General features: G+C 39.0%; 1 protein-coding gene across 13 annotated transcripts in view; it reads right to left on the bottom strand.

The window, feature by feature from the left end:
• Window positions 1-23,064, bottom strand: part of LDB2 (LIM domain binding 2) — a 210,700-nt gene that overhangs the window by 49,159 nt on the left and 138,477 nt on the right. For all 13 annotated transcript variants that reach the window (XM_056489525.1, XM_056489524.1, XM_056489528.1 and 10 more), the window contains one exon: window positions 2,665-2,837. In XM_056489525.1, coding sequence (XP_056345500.1) covers window positions 2,665-2,837 — 173 coding nt within the window. The remainder of the gene's footprint in view (window positions 1-2,664; window positions 2,838-23,064) is intronic.

The raw sequence follows: 23,064 nt of genomic DNA, 5'->3' as shown, positions 1-23,064 counted from the left end.
CTGCTGAGTTTCAAGGGCTTCACCAATAAAATCCAGCTGATGTCTGCACTCCTGGGAGAGGGAGGTGAGTAGTGAGCACATGGGGCACTCTCTGCTTTAGTGGTGAGGGCAATGCCCATCTCTGCCATTCCATTGGGAAACATAATCACTGATAACTGTAAAAAAACAATTTGCCTGCATATAAAGTGGGAGTGCCAAAGCTGGAGTAAACACAGTGGAAACAGAGACTTAGGAGGACTCCCAAAACTTTCATCTACCTGAAGAAAAAGTGGAGCATCTCCCACGTAAAAAAACATAGTGGTCTTGGCTTTGGTATTTTACAACAGCTTATTTATGCCATTGAACTAATATAAATTCTTTATATTATTTATTTGTATCTTGATAAACAATTTTTAAGTGTGTGGCATTTTACAAGGACCTCTTAGCCTCTAAAGACAAGCTAGACTATTCATGTTCTTACTGCTAGGCATGTTCCGGCCATATTTTTTTCAAAAGAATTTGAAATGCCATTTTATATATTCATCCAATAGTGCTGTATGCAGTGAGTTGCTCTAACTAGCAAAATGTTGAAATTAATAAAATACATTTGATTCTTGATTCTGTGGATTCCTGATTCAATACATAATGAAAAATGTTTCAGTCTGTTATATTAGAAGTTAGTGAATTTGCAGCTTAGAAATTGGTTGTGAAACTGAAATGGCTTATATTTTTGCATTAAACACCCTCATGATAGTTTCATTGGGTAAAATTCGGCTATGATCCAAGCAGCTACACAGCCCATTGCAGTGGTGCTTATTATGGGAGGTTGCTTTGTTCTACCACCAATGCTGTGAGAGTAGTTTACCTTTGGATACAAGATCTGTGCCTTGGTATATCTGCTAGAAGTTAAACAAGCACAGCTGAGACAACATTCAGCTCTAACTTATTTCTGAGAGAGTATTATTTCTTCTCCCCTATTCCACCAATGACTCTGTTTTATTTCAGATTTGCTCTTACTAACAAGTCATATTTTAAACATGCAGGCATTAAATCCTCCTAATTTTTCTTCTAGAATCCAAATCACATCCCCACCTGAACTTGTCTGCCAGGACCCAAAGGTTTATATTGGAATCTGCCAGAGAAATTGGCAAGTCAGTCGGGGCTGATGTGACCTGTGCACTGCCAGGGCTGCAGGAGACAGACAGACAGACAGACAGACCCACAGCACACAACAGCACAGTGCCACAGGAGGCAACTGTGGACCCTCACACGAGGTGGGCACCCAGCCCAGACCATACTGCTCATTCATCTTTGACTTGATGGGTGTTACCTCCTTCCGAATTAACAGCACTGTCATGTGCTGCCATGATAAGTAAAAAAATCCAATTGAATTGAGAAAAGTGTCCTGTATTTACTGGTTAACAAAACCTCAAACCAAACCCCTTTAATTTGCTATTGCATGGAAGCTAACACAAAGGGAAATGACACAGAAATGGCTTTAGGGAGCTCAGCAATGAAGCAGCTACTGTGTAACTCTGGCACGTCTGCACATGGCCAGGACTTAGCTCCTCACGAGCAGTGAGGTGGCAAAGAGGTGCTAACAGGAATATCTGGACTCCTCTCTGCCTGTGCCTGTGTCAGCCCCAGGGGCTGGACTGGGCTCACAGGTCCTGGCTCACCAGGGCACCACACCAGCAGCTGCTCCTGCCTCTGAGCCCACCCCAGGGGAGATGGAGACAGGACCTGCACAGGGATGGGACTCACATGCTAAAACTGCATAAGCCTGTAACTCTGGTCATGATGCTGTTAATAGCCAGTGACTTAAAACTAAAACCTCCACAGTCCTGCAGACCAAGGGCAGCACAGATCAGCTACCTTCTCCTGCTGCCCCTTCTCATTTTGTTCTTTTCTTTGTGAAAAAGTTAATGGTGAACTGTTACAAGATGAAAAATCACTATTTACTGTTGTCATAATTTACTGTTAATGCATTAAAATGTATTCACTTCCATTTTGAAGCAAGCTTACTGATTTGTTATAAATATTAAAAAATTCTTGTTTTAATTTTATTTTTCACTCTTTTGGTACTTTTTTATACACAAATATAACACCCATTTTAATTACAGGACTAGATGTGCCCTATGCATGAAGATAATTCACTATTAATTGTAAATATTGAATATTCACTAACTGTTTGATCCAGAGCATATTTCAATCCATTGACTCCTTCCATTGACTTCACTGCCTTTTGGACTGTCATCCTACTGTATTAAATCAGTATTTTCCTAGAGATTTATAGTCCTTGTACCAGGTAAGTATCACATGTAATGCATACCATCCCAAATGGTAGGTACTAGCAATGTGAAATCTCGCTGCTGCTTTAAAATCAAACCCAGAGAAAAGGAAACGGGCAGGCTGAATTTAATTCACATAAAACTGATAGTTCTGGCCTGGCATTATGTGCTTCTCTTGCAATCTTTCTGGGAGAATTACAGGAGATACTCACACAATCTTCCAGTCACATAATGAATATAGAAAACAGTAATTAAATGGCTCCAAGGGTTTTCAGTATTAGAAATAATCTCAGTCTACCAGAAAAAATTCAACAGCCAATATTTTTCACACTTATACACACTGAAAAAGAAAACCAAAAACCAACAACATGCTTTATTGAGACTTCCCTGTTACCTTGGTAAACATGGGTTTTCCATGCTGAGTGACCATGGTGCATTGATCACAGTCCACTGTGATGGATGAGTTGTGGTATGACTCTTTTGAGTGCTTGAGAATGTAATACAGATCTGTTACACCTCCTTCAAAGACAGTGCTAAAATAACGAGGAATGAGGGTTCTTCCAATTGCTGTGAGGAAAATACAAAGCAGAATTCAGCAAATGCTCTAGGTTATAAAATCTCTAACCATTTGCTAAGAGCACATGAATAATTTTAAGTGCAGTGAAATCAAACTTTCATTTAATGAATATAATACATTTTCTCTCCCTTTTGTAGAGACAAAGTTGTGCCTGCTCCCACTGAAATCAATGAAAATGGCTGACTCCATTCAGAGGGAGTGGGCTCATCATATTTAATTTTTTTACATTGATGGCAAGTTAGAGTCACTCTTGAAACCATCTGCAAGGTTTTTTGTCCCAAAGTAATTATTACACAAAAACACACGTGATGTCAATTACTACTGAAAGCTGAATATTACCCATAAGTGTATAAATACAAGTGGTGAGTATTGACAGAAATATACTTCTACACCCAAAAAAGCAAAGCACTTTTATACAAGGGGGTTGTGTACACGTATGTTTTTGTGTGTGTGTGCATGTGTATATTTATTTATACCCACCCATCCATGCACACACACACATGCACATGCACTCCTGATTCAACAGGAGGGCTACTACTGAGAATTCAGAGTACTGGGGATTGAAGGAGGACCTGAGAATGGAAAACTAGAATATTTTACAATATATGACTACACACAGATCTCTCTGAGATCTCTTTTTAGACCAGTATTTATGTCATAGGCTAGAAAGTCTGAGTAGACACCTGAACTCCCTTATATGCGCCACTTAAACCCCAAACTGTGGACTGAAGGTACTCAATTCAGAATTATTTAGTAGGGCAAAACTCTCACTGAAGTCACATCTCTCACTTCAGTAGTAGTGTCAGGTAAGTTTTATAAGGTCTAATTCCAAAAATGAGCTGAGTGTGCTTCAGATGCACAAACTAGCAGCAGCACTGACATCAAAGGCAATTACCTCATATGCAACTGATGTTTTCCATCTCCTTCTCTACAGATAAATTTGAATGTAACCACAAGCCTGGTATAAGAGAACATTTCAGTTTATAATAGCTGGATACTTCCATACCAAATGACTCATTGCTTTGCAAGCATTAATCAATCCACAGTAATTTTGAGTGGTGGATACATAAAAATTGCCTCCATTTTACAGGGAAAAACCAAGCAATCTAAATGGTCTCTTGGAAGAATGAGGTAGAAAAGTCACCATCCACAGGCAAGATTAGAGTTTATAAGTTCCTAATTCTAATTTGTCTGTTGAGACTGTGTGGTGACTCATGCCTCCCTCATTTGCTGTACACTTTTGAGAGTGATTTCTAAAAAAACAATTTTAATAGAAATTTTGCCAGAATATGAACAAAGGCTCCAGAACCTAAAAATGCATTTGCAAATGGGTGTTGCAAATTAAAAAATAAAGAATTTTCACAGTAGTTCTGTGAATACTGTTTTTTGTTCCGTGCATTGCAATGTGAAATATTGTATAGGCAGTCATAATCCATATTGTAAAATGAAAATATGCAAATATAGAAAATTAGGACCTGTAAAAGCTTTTGCTGTAATATCACGAATCAATGTAGTTTAATGTACAAAAATATACCACACTCTGGAAGTGGCTGATAATTCAGTGAATACATTGAAAGTCTGTTGTACAACTGGAGATCCTAAATAACCCCACCCACTAACCATGCATATAATATTTTTTGCAGTCTTTTAATTTAATTTAGAAAAAACAAAGTCCAGTTTATTAGTATAGAATTTAATTCATGGTTTAACTCAAATTTCTTCATGTTGGTGTGGTATGTAGTAAAAAGTGAAATTTACCCATCAAGTTAATTTCTTGCTCCCCTAAGGCTAATTAGTGCAAATTAAATTTCCTGCTAATCATCTTAAGCAGCAAATGGGTGATATGAAAATCCAGCATTCCTACTGATTGTGATAAACCTCTATTCATGTGACTTATGCACTGCATAAATATCTTGAAACTATTTAACTGCAGTTTACAGACTGTTCCCAAAGTAGCATGGTCATGTGGTGCTGCTTTTTGCCCTGTATTTACAGCTACAAAACATTAAAGAAGGCTAGAAATACATTAAATAATTTATTTTTATTACTAGTAAGCATTTTTAATAAAAATTATTTCCTGGTAAGTGTTATCTATGTTTGCCACAGGGATATGCTGCTGTTAAGAACAAAGTGGGAGACCAAAAGGATGAGGAGGAATCGAGGTGCACACAAGGATGTGCTACATGGAACCTCACTTGCCATGACAGATCTGCAGAAATGAAAATAACTGATGCAAATATCCACCATAAATTTTTATTGCTAAATATTCAGCTCCAGAAGGAACAGTAATGGAAACCTGTGCTAATGAGCAGACCTCTCCTCAGCTCACTATTTTGCTTTGCCATGAAAGACTGAAGCATGTTCAAGGTTTTAGTTTTCTTCCTGAAGCACTCAATGGCTTAAAAAGATCATTCCATTTCTAGGATAAACATGAAACTCTACAGCAGCAACAAGGGGTTTTTGTGCAGGAGATGGAATTTCCAAGAATAACAAAAGGCTGTGGAATAACTCTTATGAGGCCTAGAGGTCATCCCAAACTTTGTGCACTTTCTAGTGCAAAGGACTATTTCTTGAATTTCTCTCTTCCAAGGCATAATTGTGCAGATGGGTATGCAAGCACATATGTGTGTGCACTCCCTGCTCTGCTGAATGCAAATATACAGTCCTTTCCTGAGAAAAAGAATGGGAACATGGCACCAGTGCTTTTCCTGCCCTCTTGCAGTAGATGGATGTGCTCACATGTGGATGTACACACTCTGTCTGTGCCTGCAGGATACTTTCTAGGAGGACCCCAAACAAGTGAAGGCAGAATTATGGAACAACTGGATACTTGTGGCCACTTCAGGATGTGGTCCAGCCATCCTTATGCCTGTGAGATGAACTCACTCCTTGCAGAGCACAGAGCAAGCTGCATGCCAGTCTGGCCTTGGGTTTGCAATTCCTCAGTGGCAGTCACAGCAATAATGGAAAACATATCTAATAGCACCAGTGGGACTGAATGGAGTTTTGTGTGCTACTGCAATTGGAATTATTTAATATTTTAGAGCTTTTAGTCCACATGTTCAAGAATGTGTGTCTGTGCACGGTTTTGTAGGGCTCCTCCCTACCACACCACACTTCCCTAAAGGAGCATCACATGGAGCCTTCAGAGCTAGCACACAGACCTTAGCCACAGGGGGTCCAAGCTGAGCATTTGCAGGGGCAGTTTGAGCATGGAGAAGGTTTTGTAATTTCCTTAATGCCAGGGCTTTATTCTTTCTCCAGTCTTTTTGCTCACCCATGCCCATGGTCTAATTGTCTGTTTTCTCAGCATATGATTGGCTGCTTATCTTCTAAGATCACTGTTCAACTCTCCTTCTCCTCTCCTTCTCCTCTAATGATGCCTCTTTTGCTCAAGGAAACTCAATAACCTACCCTAAAATCTACATGATTTTTTCATTCTTCTTAATTAAGAAGGCCCAGTTATTTAGTCTCAGTTTCCTTGTTCTCCTCCATGCTGCCCAAAATGCCAACTTCACACACATTTTTCAGTGCCCTTCCTACCCAGCCAGGCCTCCACAGCTGCTTGTCCCAGCCTCCCTCCCTTAGCAGCAGAAGCACTCCTGGATCCTCCTGACTTTGAGGGTTACTCCTGCCAAATTCTCTCTCTGCACTTTTTCCACTCTGTCTCCTTGTAACAGCAGATTCTTTCTCCAAATTAATCCCATCTTTCCTTCCTTCCTTCAGCTTCTCATCAGCCAGAGACCAGTCAAGATGATGTCTTTCCTCTTTGTCCCCTACCCAGCCAAACCTACCCCCATTCCCTCTATTTTTCTCATTGACTTCCAACTGTCCCTTACTCAATCAAACTCCATCTTCTCCTTTCATCTCCCACTTACTATTTCTCTCTCTTCTATCATATCAATGGCATCTGGTCCTGATTTTTACCCTGCTTTTTTCCCTTTCCTCTTCCCATTTCTTTCCTCTACATTCAGGTCAAGTTCCTTCCTTCTTAAGGCTGCCTGGATCCCAGGCACATCTGCCAGCAGTGCAGAAGAAAGGGTTTCCTGCTCTTGCATGCAGAACTGGCTGAGCCTTCCCTGTGGGTTTTGTAATGGAAATGACCATGGCTCCACACAGCCCTGACCTGCAAAATATCCATGTAGTTGGCATGTGGATGCCCCACTGAGTGATGTTCCTGGGAAGGGAGACCTTGGAAATTTTAGCTGTCAAGCTCTAGTAAAGCCTGCACTGAATATCTGAGAATGAGTACCTTTCTTTTCCCCAAAATATTTCGAAATCTGTTAAATTCAGTCAGATTTCCACAAAGTGGACAAAGGGGTACCCCTAACACAAAGGTGAGAAACCTTACTTCAAAGCATACAGATTTTTAAACATTTAAAAAACTAACTTGCAATACTTCCATAACATGGAAAAAATGCCTTCATCTATGCAAAAGACCATTTAATAGTGTGAAATGTGACACCCCCCATTGCAAGATACTGTATATACTAGAAGGAAAAATCACCTGCTCCTCAGGCATTAATTCCAGATCACTGGAATGCTGCTTTAAATTATAATTTTGTCCTGGGCATCATTCCTCCCTACTGAAGGAGGATTTCTTATGAGAAGTGGGCACTGCCATTTAATCTTTGCTTGATTTTGCTAGCAGTTGCCCACATAGCAAAGCAAAGTGACAAAGATCAGCTTTAACAAAAAATAGCTATTTATATGAAAATGTCTTTAAGAAAGGCATATCAGAAATTAATATTTTGCACAAAAAATATTGCAGCATGGCTTAAAGTCAGCCTACGTAGTAGCATGACAGCTTGGCAAAATGTGATTCCATGTAACTTTCCCATGCATCAGAGACAAAAAAATAGTTTTAGAATTGAAGAAAGATAGATTTGTGACCCACCACCCCCAAATATGAGTGGTCCAGAAATCAATTAATTCAATCTATGAACATAGGCAAGAAGCTCTATAGGTCAGTAACAGTTACATTATACATAATTCACAGCTAGGGAATTCTAAAGAATAGAATGAAACCATCTGACATATTAAATGGCCCAAGGCCTGCCTCTCAAGAAGGGATGAACTGAGGTCACACTCCTGCTTTTTGGCCTGGGCATGCAACAATGATGATTAGGATGCCCCTCTCACACTGTTCCTTTAGTTTATTTTCCCTTTTAGATACGTTTGTCTGAGGATAAAACACTTTGTTCAGTCAGGAATATGTTTAACTCTAGAATTATTTTTCCATCCCAAACTGAGCCAGAAAGTCCAATGATCTCCAGATGGGATTGTCCATAACTTGTGAAGTTCAGGGTTTTTCCAAGCCTCAGATGAGCTATGGGTAGAAAGCCAGCTGAAACAATAGTTTACAATATAATTTTGGTACTACCACACAGTGTGTTGGTGATGGTGCTGTTCAATGGTTGGGGGTTTTTTCCCCAAGGAAGATTTGAGTAAAACAAGAAGTAAACATGTTTTTGTAGTTCACAGGAAACTGGTATTATTTGTGGGCTAGGAATAGAAGAACATTTTCTCCCTTTGTGTGCCAAAGATAGGCTGTCAAAATCTCAGTGCCCCCTCTGCAGAATGAAGTGTCATGGCCTCTTTGCAGAAGCAGGGCTTGATAGCAAACCCCTCCTTGCTCACTGAGCTGCTCATGTGTTGCATTCACTAGAAGCTCTCAGGATCAGACATTTGGGTTTTAGCATATATACCAAGTAAAATAACAGCCAAGTTGGTGTAGCAAAGAAATGATGGAAGTGTTAATCAGTGAAATAAAAATATTGGTTTTATTGCTTTCAGGCTGTTTTTTTCTGCAGATTGAATCCTGTCAAGTCCTCTGTCTTTAATTAAAGCCAGGTTATAAAATAAGTAATAAAACAGAAAAAAAAATAAACCCAAAAATATAAAAGATAAAACGCCGTTAAAAGTTCCACAGAATCAGCAACAGAATGAAAAAAACACCCTCTAAAACAGCCTATAGCTCAAAGGAGCTCTGGAAGCACTGGTGCAGCCTGCAGTTGATTATCTCATCAACATGCCATAGATGGGCTTGAGGAACTCTGCTGGTTGGGGCTGTGGGGTTTTTTTTGGCTCCCAACACAAAATGTTGAGCTGTCCCATAAAGCTCTAGGCAGACTATGAGAGTCTCTTGCTTGAGAGATTATCACAGTTGGATCTCAGTAATTAAATGGAGATGTAACTAACTCTCCTCAGCCAGATGCAGCAACTAGGGAAGCCAGGAGACAACAGCCCATTGATTGCAAATGAACCTTCCTGGGCACTGAAAAAGAGAACATGAGCTTTCTGTTAATTGTTAATTGACATCTGTGGGCATGACTAACTAACATCTGCGTGGGTCAGAGCTTGGCATGTTCATTTACATATGTTTCTGGAACTGAAGTAAACAAACCAGTGCAAACAGAGCAAAACTTCATGGACTTACACAGTGATATCACTGCTGCTGCTCTGCCTACACTTCTATTTTCTCAAAATTGTCCCAGTGAAAGAGCTCATCAGCTGTGTTCTCTTCCAGACACAGTCCATCTGGCTGGGATGGGGAGGGAGGGATCCCTCTCTGAAGATGGACAACAGCAAATCTCCCATTTTTCAGAACTGTGGCCTGCTCTCTGGAAGAGCTGCAAGGCAGGATGCTCATGGGACTTCTCCTCCACCTCTGCCCAGTGGATTCAAACCCAAACAACACAAATCTGTCAATTCCTAGGAAAAGCTACTGTCAGATTTGATAGTGTGGCACAGAAGGCAGTGAAAAGGCAGTCTAATAATCCAGATTCTGTCTCAGAGACATGTGGGCCATGTTGATTAAACCACCCACATGTATCCAAGGCAGAATCTGGCACACACAGACCTGTCCTTTCTTAATCCCTATCTAGTGTGTAAGACTGGGCTTCTAACGTGTAGGTTACTTTTAGAATAAAAATTAGAATGTATGATTAATTACAGAAATTTCTGTATATTTACACTAATTAAATATTAAATGAAAGTATGGTATAAAATCTATACAATAGTAACAACAATAATACTATTTAGGGTACCCTAGTGTACTTTTAATAGTATTATACTAGCAATATGCTACATTGTATTTGCACATTCAGAAAACATCTGCATAGTCTACACATATAAATTTTAAACATCATGAAATTTGGAAGAGAGTGGAAGTAGGAGCCTCATATTGCTAAAGCAACCTTTTGAGGAGTAAAATTAGTGTATTATATATATTCTTCCCACATACTTAAAGTTATGTTTTTATTTTTAACTATCTACACAGCACCTTCTGGATATTGTGGAAATCTAATGTTTCTAACCAATTTGCCTTTGTTCTCAATTTGGAGTCAAAATTACAAAGAGGAATGGGTAACATGGATCAGTACTGTTACTGAGTCAACTGAATCCTTCCCACAACCAGAACCCAAGGGTTTTGTTTAGATCCATGACTCCTTCATGGTATCTGCAGAATCTCATTTGTTTTATATCAACAACAGTGCCTACAGTTAAAGGCTATAACCCAAAATATTAAAGCTTATAAAGTTGCAAATGTATAGTTTTCTTTCTCTCCAGTTCCTTCTAGCATGTGTAATTCAATCATTGTGTTAGGTCTGACTGTGCCTTTTCCCCAGTATTTTTTAACATTTTACCCTGGTGAGGATTTGCGTGTAAAATTTGATTCACTTGACAGTGTATTTCCTTTTCTCAAAAGAGTGTAACCAACACTTCAATCCTATAAAACACACTTGAGTCAAGAGCAAGTAACAGAAACTATGACAATGAGAACTCAGCTTTACTCCCTGCACCTTATGACCCTTATTCTCAACAGACACATAATCTGCAACTCAGTCTTAAATCCTTGATCCCTCTGAAGAGAGACAATATTTCACTATCATTCATTTTAGAAAAAACATTCAGAAAATAACTACAAAATCCTCAATATGTCTCAGCACAAAGTTAAACTGCATGAGAGTAATTTTTAATTAAGGTTCAGCCAGCCAACAACAAAATCTCCTCCCAACCTTTTTAATATTACACTGGCAACTGACCACCAGTCTTTAAAGAACTGCTCAGTACAAAATTAGTTCATCAGATCTTGAGTATTTCAGTTTCAGGCTAAGAGAATCTAGACCAGGGAATGCAGTGAGCAAGCAGCAGAGTCAAGATCCCTTTCACAGGGTAGAGCCTGGACTTGGAGAGCACCTCTGGAAGTCATCCCACCCTCCACTCAGAGATCTGCAATGGCTCATCAAGGGTTGTGCCCAATTGAGTTTTGAGTATCTCCAAAGCCTTCACAACCTCTCTGGGTAACTTGTGTTTGACCACCTTTGAAAGAAAACTGTTTTTGTTGTGTTTAAATGGAATTTTCTGAGTTTCACTTTGTACTCAATGCCTCTTGCATTACACTGCAATACTAAATAGTCTGATTCTATCTTCTTTACTCTGTCCCCACATATTTACACACATTATAGGCTTCTCCAGGCTGCAGAGTCTCAACTCTCTCAGCCTCTCCTCATATTGTAAATCCTCCAGGCCCTTAATCATATTCACATCTCATTTCTGGACTCACTCCAGTATATATATTCATGTCTTGCTTCAAAATGGTGAGTCCAAACTGACTGTCCAACACCAGATCCAACTCCAGTGCTGAGGGAAAGGTCACCTCCATCACCTCCCTCAAACTCTCCCTCCTGCAGACCAGGAGGCTGTTGGTTTCTTTGCTGCAGTGGCACATTGCTGGCTCACAGTCAGCTTCAACTCTGGGCTCCTTTCCTGCAGGTCTCATAACCAGTGTCTCAAGCTGAAGCACAAATAGCAGAGCACCAGCCCAGCACAGTTCCAGCTTCAAGCCTTAATTTTTTTTCTCTGTATCCATTGACAACACTAAGTACTTAGAGAGCCTGCTACTCAATCCTAAAATGAAAACTCAGAGTGCATACAATTTATTGTTTAAACAACTGAATTAGATTTCTAATAGTACAGAGCAGGCCAGACCTTGTGTGACATTAAAAAATGCAGAATTTCTCATGGCAGGCAGATTTATAGCCTAAGCTGATTTTTTTAGTCTGGAGGTGAGAAATGGGTGGGTTACCCATTTTCTTGTTCCACAGACACAAAGACATGCCTTGATTGAGGAAGCTCCAGTTTTAACTCTAAAACTTCCATGTCTTATAAATCAAAACCATAACTCCCAGGTGGAAAATTTAGAAAAGAGAGTATTTGTGTTTGCATAAAATTTCTACACCCTGAATGCAAATAAAGCCAGAACAAATGGTTTCCTGCTTGCAGTACACAGCCACTCACATTTCTGTCTGTGCTAATCATTCAGTTTGAAGAAAGAGTAGTTCAGTTAACTTTGTTCAACAACTGCAAAGGAGAAAGTTCTAAAAGCAAACCAAAGAGGTTATTCACAGCTGTATGACAAACCACTGTCAAAACATAACAAACCACAACCAAACTCAAGCAGAAAATGACAAAATGTAAGACTGTAAAAATGATGGAAATTGTGCAGGACAGGCATTTTAGATGAACAAATGCAATCTGTACCAGCATAAGACCAACGCAGCAGAGAAAATGATACCCAGAAAAGTTGTCTCAAGAAATAAAGGCAAAACCATAAAATTCAAATGACAGGACACCAAAAGGAAGGGACAAAAACCAGGGAAACCATCCAGTTGTATTAAATCAAGCACACCCCTGACCCCTGACTTCATCTGACCTAGCAGAATGCTAAACATGGCACAAGACAAAAAAAAGACTTATGTAAAAACATAAGCAAAAAGATGCTAAGATAAAGTGATATTTGCCATACCCTCACATACTGCCATGATCTTTTTAGGCAGGTAGCCAAGCTGGTCTGTTCCATAACCTAGACAGAGATAACCAAAACCAAAGCTTGGTTTGCAGAAAAAAGGTGTTTGTCTTTCTGTGGTGTGTTCATGCTGATGTGGGTTAAGGCACCAACCCACATATTTCACAGCCATCGACTTGATTAATCTTTTATTGGTCTAAATCAAACAGTTCCATGAAAATTAGGCAATTCACTAGAACCACACCAATTACCATGTGTTAAGAACTTTGTAATTATGCTGGGATCTCCCTACCCTTCCCCCTTCCTGCCCCAAATAGTATAAATATTCCAACTATTGCTACAAAAGCACATAGGAAGATCTGTTGTGCTATAATTTTTGGAGTGAAGTCGTTCTGGAGACAGATGTCTACAAATATAATTCTTCCAGTTTCTTATCTCCATTCTCTCCACTGAGCCATGTTGGAATGGGAAGCTGAGGCAGAAAAAAAAATCTTACATATATTCTAGAAATACTGTTAAACATATGCAGCCTATATGAGGGAAGATTAAACAATCTGATCTGAAATGCATGTCACTTTCACCCTTAGAAACATTGGAAGAGAAGCTGTGAGTGACTGAGACAGAGTACTAAGTGTAGTGGAGGACTTGTCCACTTCTAAAGTCTCTGATTTTCATCCAGGCAAAATCAGCAATATCACACACCTTCAATTGGCTGCAACTTTGATAAATTCTGTTTTTGGTTTCAGTCCAGTTTGTGTCTGCCAGGATAACACCTCGTGTCATCACCACCATGCCCATGAAAAGCCTGGGGACATCATTCATGATGTGAAGTCTGAGGACAAGCACGGGCTGCTGAGACCTCAGAGCGTTTAGCTCAGAATTTACTTTTCTTCTTGGATGCTTTCTGCAGCTCTCCACAAGCTCCCTTCCACTGAGAAATAGCAACAGCAGTACTTATGGCAGCTAGTTTAAGTAGTTGAAGGTATTCCTGCACTGTGGTTAGTACAGTGCAAACATAGCCATGGATGATTCTGTAAGGCATTTTGTAGGCAGACATCAACTTGCTCTGCTAACACTCTGAGTAATCCCAAAGCTACATGTTTGCATAGCTTGGCATCATGTCTGAGGAAGCAATTCCTGTGAAGAAGGAGCTTATATTGGTTTGGGCTCTGAGACAAGAAAATGGCCACACAGCATCTGGTCAATTTGGTGTGTGTGGGGAAAAGGGCTCACAAAGGCATTTGCCCCACAGGTGCAGCTGGCCTCCTCAACACTGTAAGAATTCTTTTCCTGGCAGGACTGAAACCCACAGGCTGGCCATGTGAAGGAGAAAGGAGTTTGCACTCAACCACTGTCAGTCAAGCATCACAGCATGGTCCACATTCAGGTGAAAAATATCAGAGGTGAAATGGGTTGATATGTGCATCAAAGGGGAGATAACGTAGTGGGGAGTGTGTCTGGAGAACTGGTGGGAGGTGAGGGGTTATAGTGACATGATAAAAGGTATACATGGCATTCTCCAAATCCTCAAACTGTATTGAGCACATGTGGATTGATAACCAGCATGATTTTTCTGCTAATGTTATGCTGTAGATGTATGAACAATATCTCACCAGTGGATAATATCAGTTGTCAGTTATATACATGTTTTATAACAACCAGAACACTCTTTTTCAAAAAGCTGTTGGTGGTTGGCTTTGATTTTTTTTTTTTCCAGCAGCAAAGCTTGCTTTCCCATTCTCTTTCTCTTTCAAGCTCATGGAAGCTAACTGCAGAGAAAGTAAAAACGGCATTGAACACAGTGGACAAGATAATTAGAAAAATAGTCTACTATTTAAAAATATTTTGCTGGTTTTAAAAGTTTGCCTTGTTTATTACCCTTAAAATGAAGGCAAGTGCCCTGTGTTCAATTACACAAATCAGATGTCTGACAAAATAACATGAAATAATAAAGAAGCACTTTCAGAAAAGGGCAAGCAATGTAGCAGGTTTATAAGCTTCCATCAGAACACACATTATACGTAGATTTTAATAAAATTTTATGCAAGTAATGCAAAATCCTCTTAACTCAAAAATGGTAATGTCAGTAATAAGTACTACAACAAATCTCTGCTGAAGTTGAAACAATCACTTCCTATGTTTTCTGTCCTTTTAGCTGCATGGTACATTTTTTTCACATTTCCCAGGGAGTCATTTATTATCTTCTTGGAACAGTTTTTCTACAGTGACTCACTGTGATTTCTGGAACTACCATAGGGTAAGATACAGCTCCCATGACAGTCTTGAACTGCCACCATTTGGACAATTTTGGGGACTGCCTGACCATAAAACATAACAAGCACCATACAGGATGAGCCCAAATGCCCACCCCAACCAATATCATTGCTTAACAACAAACTAGAACTTAACAAAAAAAAAAAAAAAAAAAAAAAAAAGGAAATGTGGTACAATCCTTGCCCTGGTCCATCACACCTACTTCCAAAAATAAAGAGGTGGAAAGCTACAGAAGTGGTGGCTGCATACAGTCAGACACTGAAGTCAGAGCTACTAGCAGCTATTGACATCCAAGTACAGTGACAGCACGGGGAGCCCCATGCTCCAGATGCCACCCTAAAACCTCTTCATTTAAGTATGGAAAAATATATACAGACTCCATTATCTTAGGCTGAAAGCATGCAAAAATTGTCTCTTGGAACATGTTTTCCTGCAGAACTTCAAGAGAAAAAGTCAAGGTGGGAAGCTCTTTTCTAAAGGCTTAGCAACAGCAGTGCTTGATAGGGTTACAGTGCAAGTCTCCCAATAAGAATCCCTGCTGACATCCAAGAGAAGGATCTCAGACAGATAACTTGGTGTTCTGAATCCTAATATGTATATGAACATGCAATTCAAAGTACTTCTTAGAAAAATTAAATGTATTTTTTTCAAAATCTACCAAATTTTAAAAGCGTACAAAAATCATCTAATTTGGGAAAACTAATTTAATTTGGTATATTTCAAACTCATTCTGTCAACCATGACTCTGCATTAAAAAAAAAATACTTCACCTTGCTGTGCAAACATGCAAATATATTGCTGTATTCATATGTATTTGAAATATCTCCCTGACTTTCAAATAATTTGTACCTATCTCACAATGAAGAATATATTTTTTAACTTCAGCATTGCAAACTAAACTAAGGATCTGGAAACAGATTTGTGTGCCAGCTACTGCAGTGAATAGAGAGCTGACTTATTTGTTTACAAAACATAACACCTTGTAAGAGTAAGCTTGGTAGGAACCAAGGAATATTGTTATATGACAAATACAAAAGGTGCTGGAATAAAATGCAGAAAACACCAGACCAAAATTGTTCTGTTGTGAGCATCCATTACACTAGAGAGTAACAGAAAAGAACAATCCTACAAAGTTTTCTTTTTTCATCACAGAAAAACATCTTTGCCTAAACCCAATGTTTCTTCACTGCATTAATACACTAACATATTAATATTTTCAATTTAGTCCCCACCCATTAATAGTGATTTTATTTCAGACATCATCCACAAATACTGGCCTGTCATGGATCTCCACTTAAAACAGCAGACATTCAGTTTGCATAATGATGAGAAGAATTAAAGAAAATAATTTTCATTTATTAAAGTTAGTCACCTAAGAGGTGAGGGCAGAGGAGAAGTGCTGCACTCTTCTGCAGGCTGGGGAGCAGCACTGTTTCTGGATTATGCCAACAAAGCATGAACACAACCTGAAAACACGAGCTCTACTCTGCAACTGCTTTCTAATACAAAGTGAAGCTTGCATATTTTTTTTCAGCAAAATTGTGGATTAATTCAAAACTAAAATGTCATTTTCTACAAAAAATAGGAATGGAGGAAAAATTGCCCACAGTGAAGCACAAAGCAATTTAGATAAATAGGAGTTACTTCCAGACCTCTCCACAAGCCTTGGACTGAACATGACATTTAAAATTTTTTTGATCAGCACTCTTGTATTTCATACAGTACTTTAGCCACACCACTCCTATCCTCCTGTTCCTGGAATCAGCACAACTACAAATATAAATTAAAAGGCTGTCCTTGCATACCTCACATCTGGTTAGAGTTAGGAAGTGCTAAAAATCACGTGAGGAAGTTTATTCTTTCAGGCTGTTGAGCTTGAAATTCTTGTTGTTTCCTGCTTTTGCAAGAACCTCAGAGACAAGTGGGCCTTAAAAAGGGATGGGTATTTTGCTTGCCACTGCAAGAGACTCAAATTATCTTGATGGGCTGAGCTATGGCTTTGAACTTAGAAATAACCCATTATATATTTGAATGTATGCAAGATAACAGAAAACAATTCACAGCAACCAGTGTGATACTAGAACCTCTTCTCCCCAGGCTTTGTACCCAGTAGGTGCCCACACTGACTGCACAGTGTGTCACAGAGCTGCAGACAAGATTCAGGGGCTGGTTTGGTTTTGCCACACCATACATGAGTCTCCCCTGTCACTGCCCTGACACTGGTACGGGGTATAGGGCCCCATATTTCTGAAAGAAGAACATACCAACCCTCTCTTACAGCATATGCTTTGTGTCCATAATGTGCCCACTTCAGGAGCAATACACATTTAGCAAAGCAATGCTGAATTTCTCCAGGATAATCCTCTATGCCTACACACCATGCAGTCCCACTGGGGCGGAACAGGAGCTTCCAACCACACACACACTTTGTCAGCAAAGCAGCATGAGTCTGATTCCCCAGAGCTATTCCCATGAGGTGGTGTGCAGCATAGTCACAGACAGTGGCTCTGAATGACTTTTGTCACCTTTAATGTTTCCTAAAAATCCACCACTTCCAAGGCAGATGGCAGGCTACATCCCCAAAGAGCAGCTTCACAGGAAGCCTTTGCTCTGCGTGGGGATGCTGCCTAGGGAAGCTGAACTTTTGCTCCTCCTCTTCTATTTCCACCTGCTTTTTTCCCCTTGAGTTTCATCACTTGTATGTCATCCCATTCACATTTTACTCTCCCATGTTGTAAGCTGTCTGCTCCATTCAATGTCCTTCAAAGGGGTGCTCACATGGAAGTCACTCACAGGGTCACCCAAAGCATTTCCATTGAAGAATTTGTGTTTGCTGCTTGCTTGCTAAGTTATTTGTGCTCTGTATGTTCTGAGTAGTTAGTGATAAATGCACCCAAACCTTCAGAATCATAAGAAAGGTGACAGGAATGGTTGAATTTCAAAACACAGGTTTTCATGCAACTGTGAGAAGATTTAAGAGCAAGTGGTAGTATTAACGAAACAACATTTTTGTTTACTGCATCAGTTACAAGTTACACTTGAGGAATGACACTCTTAACAGTGTCAAGAAGAAGTGGTGTTTACTTTATAAGGAGTAAATTTTAACTCAAATAGGATCAAAAATAAAGAAAAATTCTTATTTTTTTCTTTTTCTTCAGAGAAATGTCCATGTTTACACTCCAATGTAATAGAAAAAAATTACAATAGCTATGTGGGTGTCTTTTTTTGTCTCCCCAGTGATTCCAGAAATTAAGAATATTTTTATACATTCTATAGTCATACTTTTAAAATAAAACAATCCTTTATGTAACTAGACATGTGGTGTGCAATAATCATCTCCTTTCCATACATCATGCTGCCTGTACTGACTGTGGTAAATTGGGGTGACATGTCCCAGGCAAATGCAGCAGTTCCCCCTGCCTCATTTGCAAACTAGTCCCAAGAGAGTGACTGCCAGTGCATGTTTCTTAAATGGCACAGTGAGATGACAAGTACAGAAGATTCTTCCAACTACCTGCCCATCTATGAACCATTCTCTTAGATTTACCAGGAATTTCTACCTTGCCTTTATTAACTTTGATTCTAAGCAGAAGTCTTGCTGAAACATGGAATAAAAACTGTACTGCTGGTGACATTAGATATGCTGAAGGGAAGAGTCATTGGCCACTTGTCTGCTAACCACAGGAAAACACTACTGCAAGATGGATGATCCATATTATTGATATCACAATGGTGTCACTGTGATGGAAAACTGTACAGGTTTTCTTTTTGTCTTTTTCACTATGTTTTCAGAATGCATCACAGACAGTAGTAATATGAAACTGCTCTTATTTGAAATGTAGTGGCCTAGAAAATACATAAACTGATGCCAGTGTGTCTGCTACAGAGCAAAAGGATCCCAGGGGGCTCCTGTTACAAGATTATTCCAATACAGGTCATCTGTTGCAATATTCAGCAACTGAAATATCATTAAAGTAGTTATTCCCTACTATGTCCTTTCCTATCTAACACCTTTTTGAGCAAAGACTTTGATGTCTCCTCCAATAGATGTTTTTCAATATGCTGATTTGGCTTGTTCTTGCAATCACATGGGTGATCTGCAGGAATGAATCTCGTGTTTTCAATGCTACAAAGAGGTGTGTTCATGTGGTTCACTCTGCACCACAATTTTGCTTCCTGGCTCCTCTGCATGGGTGCAGGAGACTTCATACATTATCTAACTGGTAAAATTAGGATCTTCTTTTCCCCCAAAATGTTCCAGAAATGAAGGCTTGCTTTAAAAGCGATTTTCTACATCACCTGGCACGAACTTTATTGCAATGGAAGGCATTGACAGCAGGGAATGATTCCCTTCTAAAGTTGCAAGATATACTTTAAAACCAGGAGAGCAAAAATTGTGTTCATTCATTTATGCTTTTGAAGTGTGCAATATAGAACCCTCCCCATCCTCAGCATCACTGGGGGCAATCAATGGTAGTTCATTATTTCCTGAGCCTTTGAGCAAACTTTCCTGAAACTCTTACAACTGAGGCTGACTACATGCAATACCATTTGCTGCTGCAATGACTGTCAATTAACATATGCAAATTACAAATTAAAATATGCAAACCATATGCAGATTACACTTATTTTTAAAAGGCTCACCTAAAGAGGGGGATGTAGCTGTCACTTTTAACAATAGCAAACACCTAATAGCAAACGCCTACATGTAAAACTGCTTCAAAAGACACATCCCTGGTGCAGCACTGAAGCACATCTGAACTTACATCCTCTTTCACAACGCAAAATAAGTTTTTAAAGGATTTTTTTGGTATTTGTTCATGATGTATTGCATGCATATGCCTACTAGAAAATGTTTTTAAACAGGATATCTGGAAATATTGAAACAGATAAGCCTGCACAGAACAACCTTTCCACCAAATATGTAAGAGACCACATAATGCTCTATGAGACAGACAGCAAGTACTAAAATTCCTTGTACCATAAATAAAAAAGAATTTCTTATCTTGGATTATTAATTCACTGCTTTTCTCTGAAAAGTTGAGCCCTGAAATGGAATCACAAACTCATAAGGAGGTCCAAATTCTTAATTTATAATAATTTTCCCTTGAAAATCTTGAAAGCAAATTTCAAAGCCTCTCCCATGTCCTCTATAATGTCCTATGGCACACAGTAAACTGGGGGCAATTATTTAATCAAGAAGCAATTAATTATTTTCACTCATGTCATAAAGATGGGTACTGAACACGTGGGAAATTGAAAGCCTAAAATGCTTTCCCTGAAAATACTGCTCTTACAGCCTAGTTCCTAACCTAGGCACAGAAGTGCAATTGTAGGACAATAAATGTTACCAAAGTGCTTACAGCAGCAGCATTCCAGGAGCAGTCACAGTAGCACTGGACAAACACATATTATTCTGGCAATCCTTCTTTACAGGCAGACATGAGAGATGCCATTACAAATGTGTCACCCTGAAAGGGTTAAGGACCACTTCTCCATGTGGGCAAACCCAGTGCTCACAGGCAAACCCCAGGGGAGGCAGAGTGGGAGCAGGGCAGGGTGAGCAGCCCTGGCTGCTTGCTGTCTCCGTGCTGGGAGCCACAAGCCCAGGAGGAGACACCAGGTGAAGGCTCTGCCCAAACCAGGGCTTGGCGGTGGCTGAAGCTGCCTGAGCAAGGCAGTGACCACAGAAATCCCTCCCTGACACCTGTGACCTCCAGAGGAAGAGCCACAGAAAACAACAGGGATGGTCACTGCTAAAATAACTACAGTTGTTTCCACATGTGACTGTGCTCTAACAGTATGGTTTGCAACCATTATTTAATTGTAATTTCTGCTAACCATTTTGCAGTAATTAATGGCTGAACAAGAAATCCAACTACTGCCTATATGTCTGAACAAATTATACTCTGCTTATAATATCTTCTTAACTCAGCCACCCACTATGGCTGAAATATTTGATTGCAAAATTGATTTTTCATTAATTTAATTTTCAATGGTGATTATTATTCTGAAGCTGGACCACACACAATAAAAATAGGCATTTTATTAGTCATATAGTCACAGGGCACATAAGGAAAAAGGCATGAGCCCTGGCTGATGTATAATTTGTTGTTCCAATGCCAACTTGCAGAACACCATTACCTCATCACAGTTGGTCTGATAGAAGCAAAAAGAAATTTAGGTCCCATAAGTCTTTCTAAAAATTCTTGACCTTGAAAATATGTAAGGACTTAGAAGAGATTATTAAATAGCTGTAATAATAAAGAATAATCTTAACACTGAAATTTTAAATTAAGGAAAGCTCTTTCTCATTTCAGAAGACATTTGTTATCAGGAAGACAGTGTGCCCTGAAAGTACTCAGTAATAGTTTTACAGTAAATAAATGTTTATAAAACCATGGAATGTCACCAGCATAAAATACATCCTTGTAAAAATTATAATCAATTATCAAAAGGTCTTTAATGGACTCAACAAATACATGTCACTGAAACTACTCACACAAATGCTTCTGGATGAGCAAGAGGGAGACTGTAACACTTTACCCATGAAAACTTGCTAGGAAGAAACTACTTCTACTCCAGTGAATAAAAGATATGGTAAACAACATAAATTAGGGGTCACTGCAACCATCTCAAAATTCCTACTTGCTAATGCTTTCCAATTACCTCTCTTTTTTCTGGCAGTCACCATTTTGCAGTTCTTAACTACCCCAGCAGAATACTGCTGACCTCCTCATGGTCTAGAGAGGCCAGTTTTATTTCTAAGGTTAATATTCTCCCTTTTGGCAAGATTTTCATTTCATTTCTGGAAGTAACCCAGACCCAAAAGGCTTCACAACAGTATGCTCATCAACTAATGAATTAATCATCTACACCAAAAATGCCTAAAGCCCTGGACTGACCTGAAATTAGTAGTGTCTCAACCAGACTGGATCCACCCAGGACCTCTCTTTAATATTGGATCTTTAAAAAAAGAGAAATAGAGAATAAATGAGGAAAAACTAACTTCTCTGTAATTTCCCTCCTTATTCTGGGCACATAAGAATTATAACAGCTTGTGTGATGAAGGTGTGATGAAAGGAAGTGTACTAATACAAAAGATATAGATGTTTCTTGACATATGTCCTTTTTGCTGCTTAGCAACATGTCAGTGTACTGCATTTTCTGTTTCAACTTTCTGCAAAAAAGGATGTTTATACTGGAAGAATTGATTTTTTTGCAGAACCGTATGGACAACCTTCTGCAGAGTTTGCAATGGTAAAGCAGTGGATACTGTGTCCTGGAAAGAGCCCAGAGGGTTCTGCAGTTGAAATAGTAAAATATTTTTCAAACAAGAGAAGTGTTCTGCAGTAGTGTGAGCCAGGCACACCCAAGATGCTCACATCCCTAAGAATTTTCTTCTCCTTTCTCTTAGCAACTCTTGTCATTTAAAGTGCTCTATTAAGGAATGCTGTTTTCCCTCCCCCACCCTCAATCCATGACTGTAAAGAAATAAAGTGAAGAAACACTTCATGGTTGAAATTAGGTAACCTTTGTTCACCAGATCCCCTTTCTTTTCTTGCAAAAATTTTAAAACTATTATTAATTACTAAGGTTGGATTAGCTCATTTCAAGTATTTTTAAGAGGAAAACTCTCCTGTTTTTTGCTACTGACAAGCATCTGAGGATCAATATTTTTATCTAATCAGAGCCTTTGCATTTATTATCCTGATAGAAATTATTACCTTGATAGAATTTCTACTGTTGGAATTCACATTGCAAGGATCTTAACATTCAAGAGGTTCCTTTCATATTCTATGTCAAATTCAATCTCCAACTTCAGTAAAGCTTACTACTACATTTTTCCAGTGAAGTAGTTGTAGAATTTTGCATCCAATAGAGAGAACAGACACTATTGTTTTTTGTATTTTTTAAGATCTGCACTTGTGTCAGAAAACAAGCAAATAATATCAGTAAATTTTACTAGTGTTAAAGGTGTTTTATGTCCTCTTAGAAGCCCAGAAGTTTTGTTTGCACCCATTACCTGTTTCTTTTGCCAAAATTATGAAACGTAGGTTTCACATAAATAATTCCACACTTTTTTTTTAGACTGTAATGTGGCATTTATACAGCCTATACTATATCTAATA

The sequence above is a fragment of the Oenanthe melanoleuca genome, chromosome 4 (genome assembly GCF_029582105.1).
Source record: "Oenanthe melanoleuca isolate GR-GAL-2019-014 chromosome 4, OMel1.0, whole genome shotgun sequence".
NCBI lineage: Eukaryota > Metazoa > Chordata > Aves > Passeriformes > Muscicapidae > Oenanthe > Oenanthe melanoleuca.
Note: the sequence above shows the minus strand (reverse complement) of the source record. Positions and strands in the feature narration are given on the sequence as shown.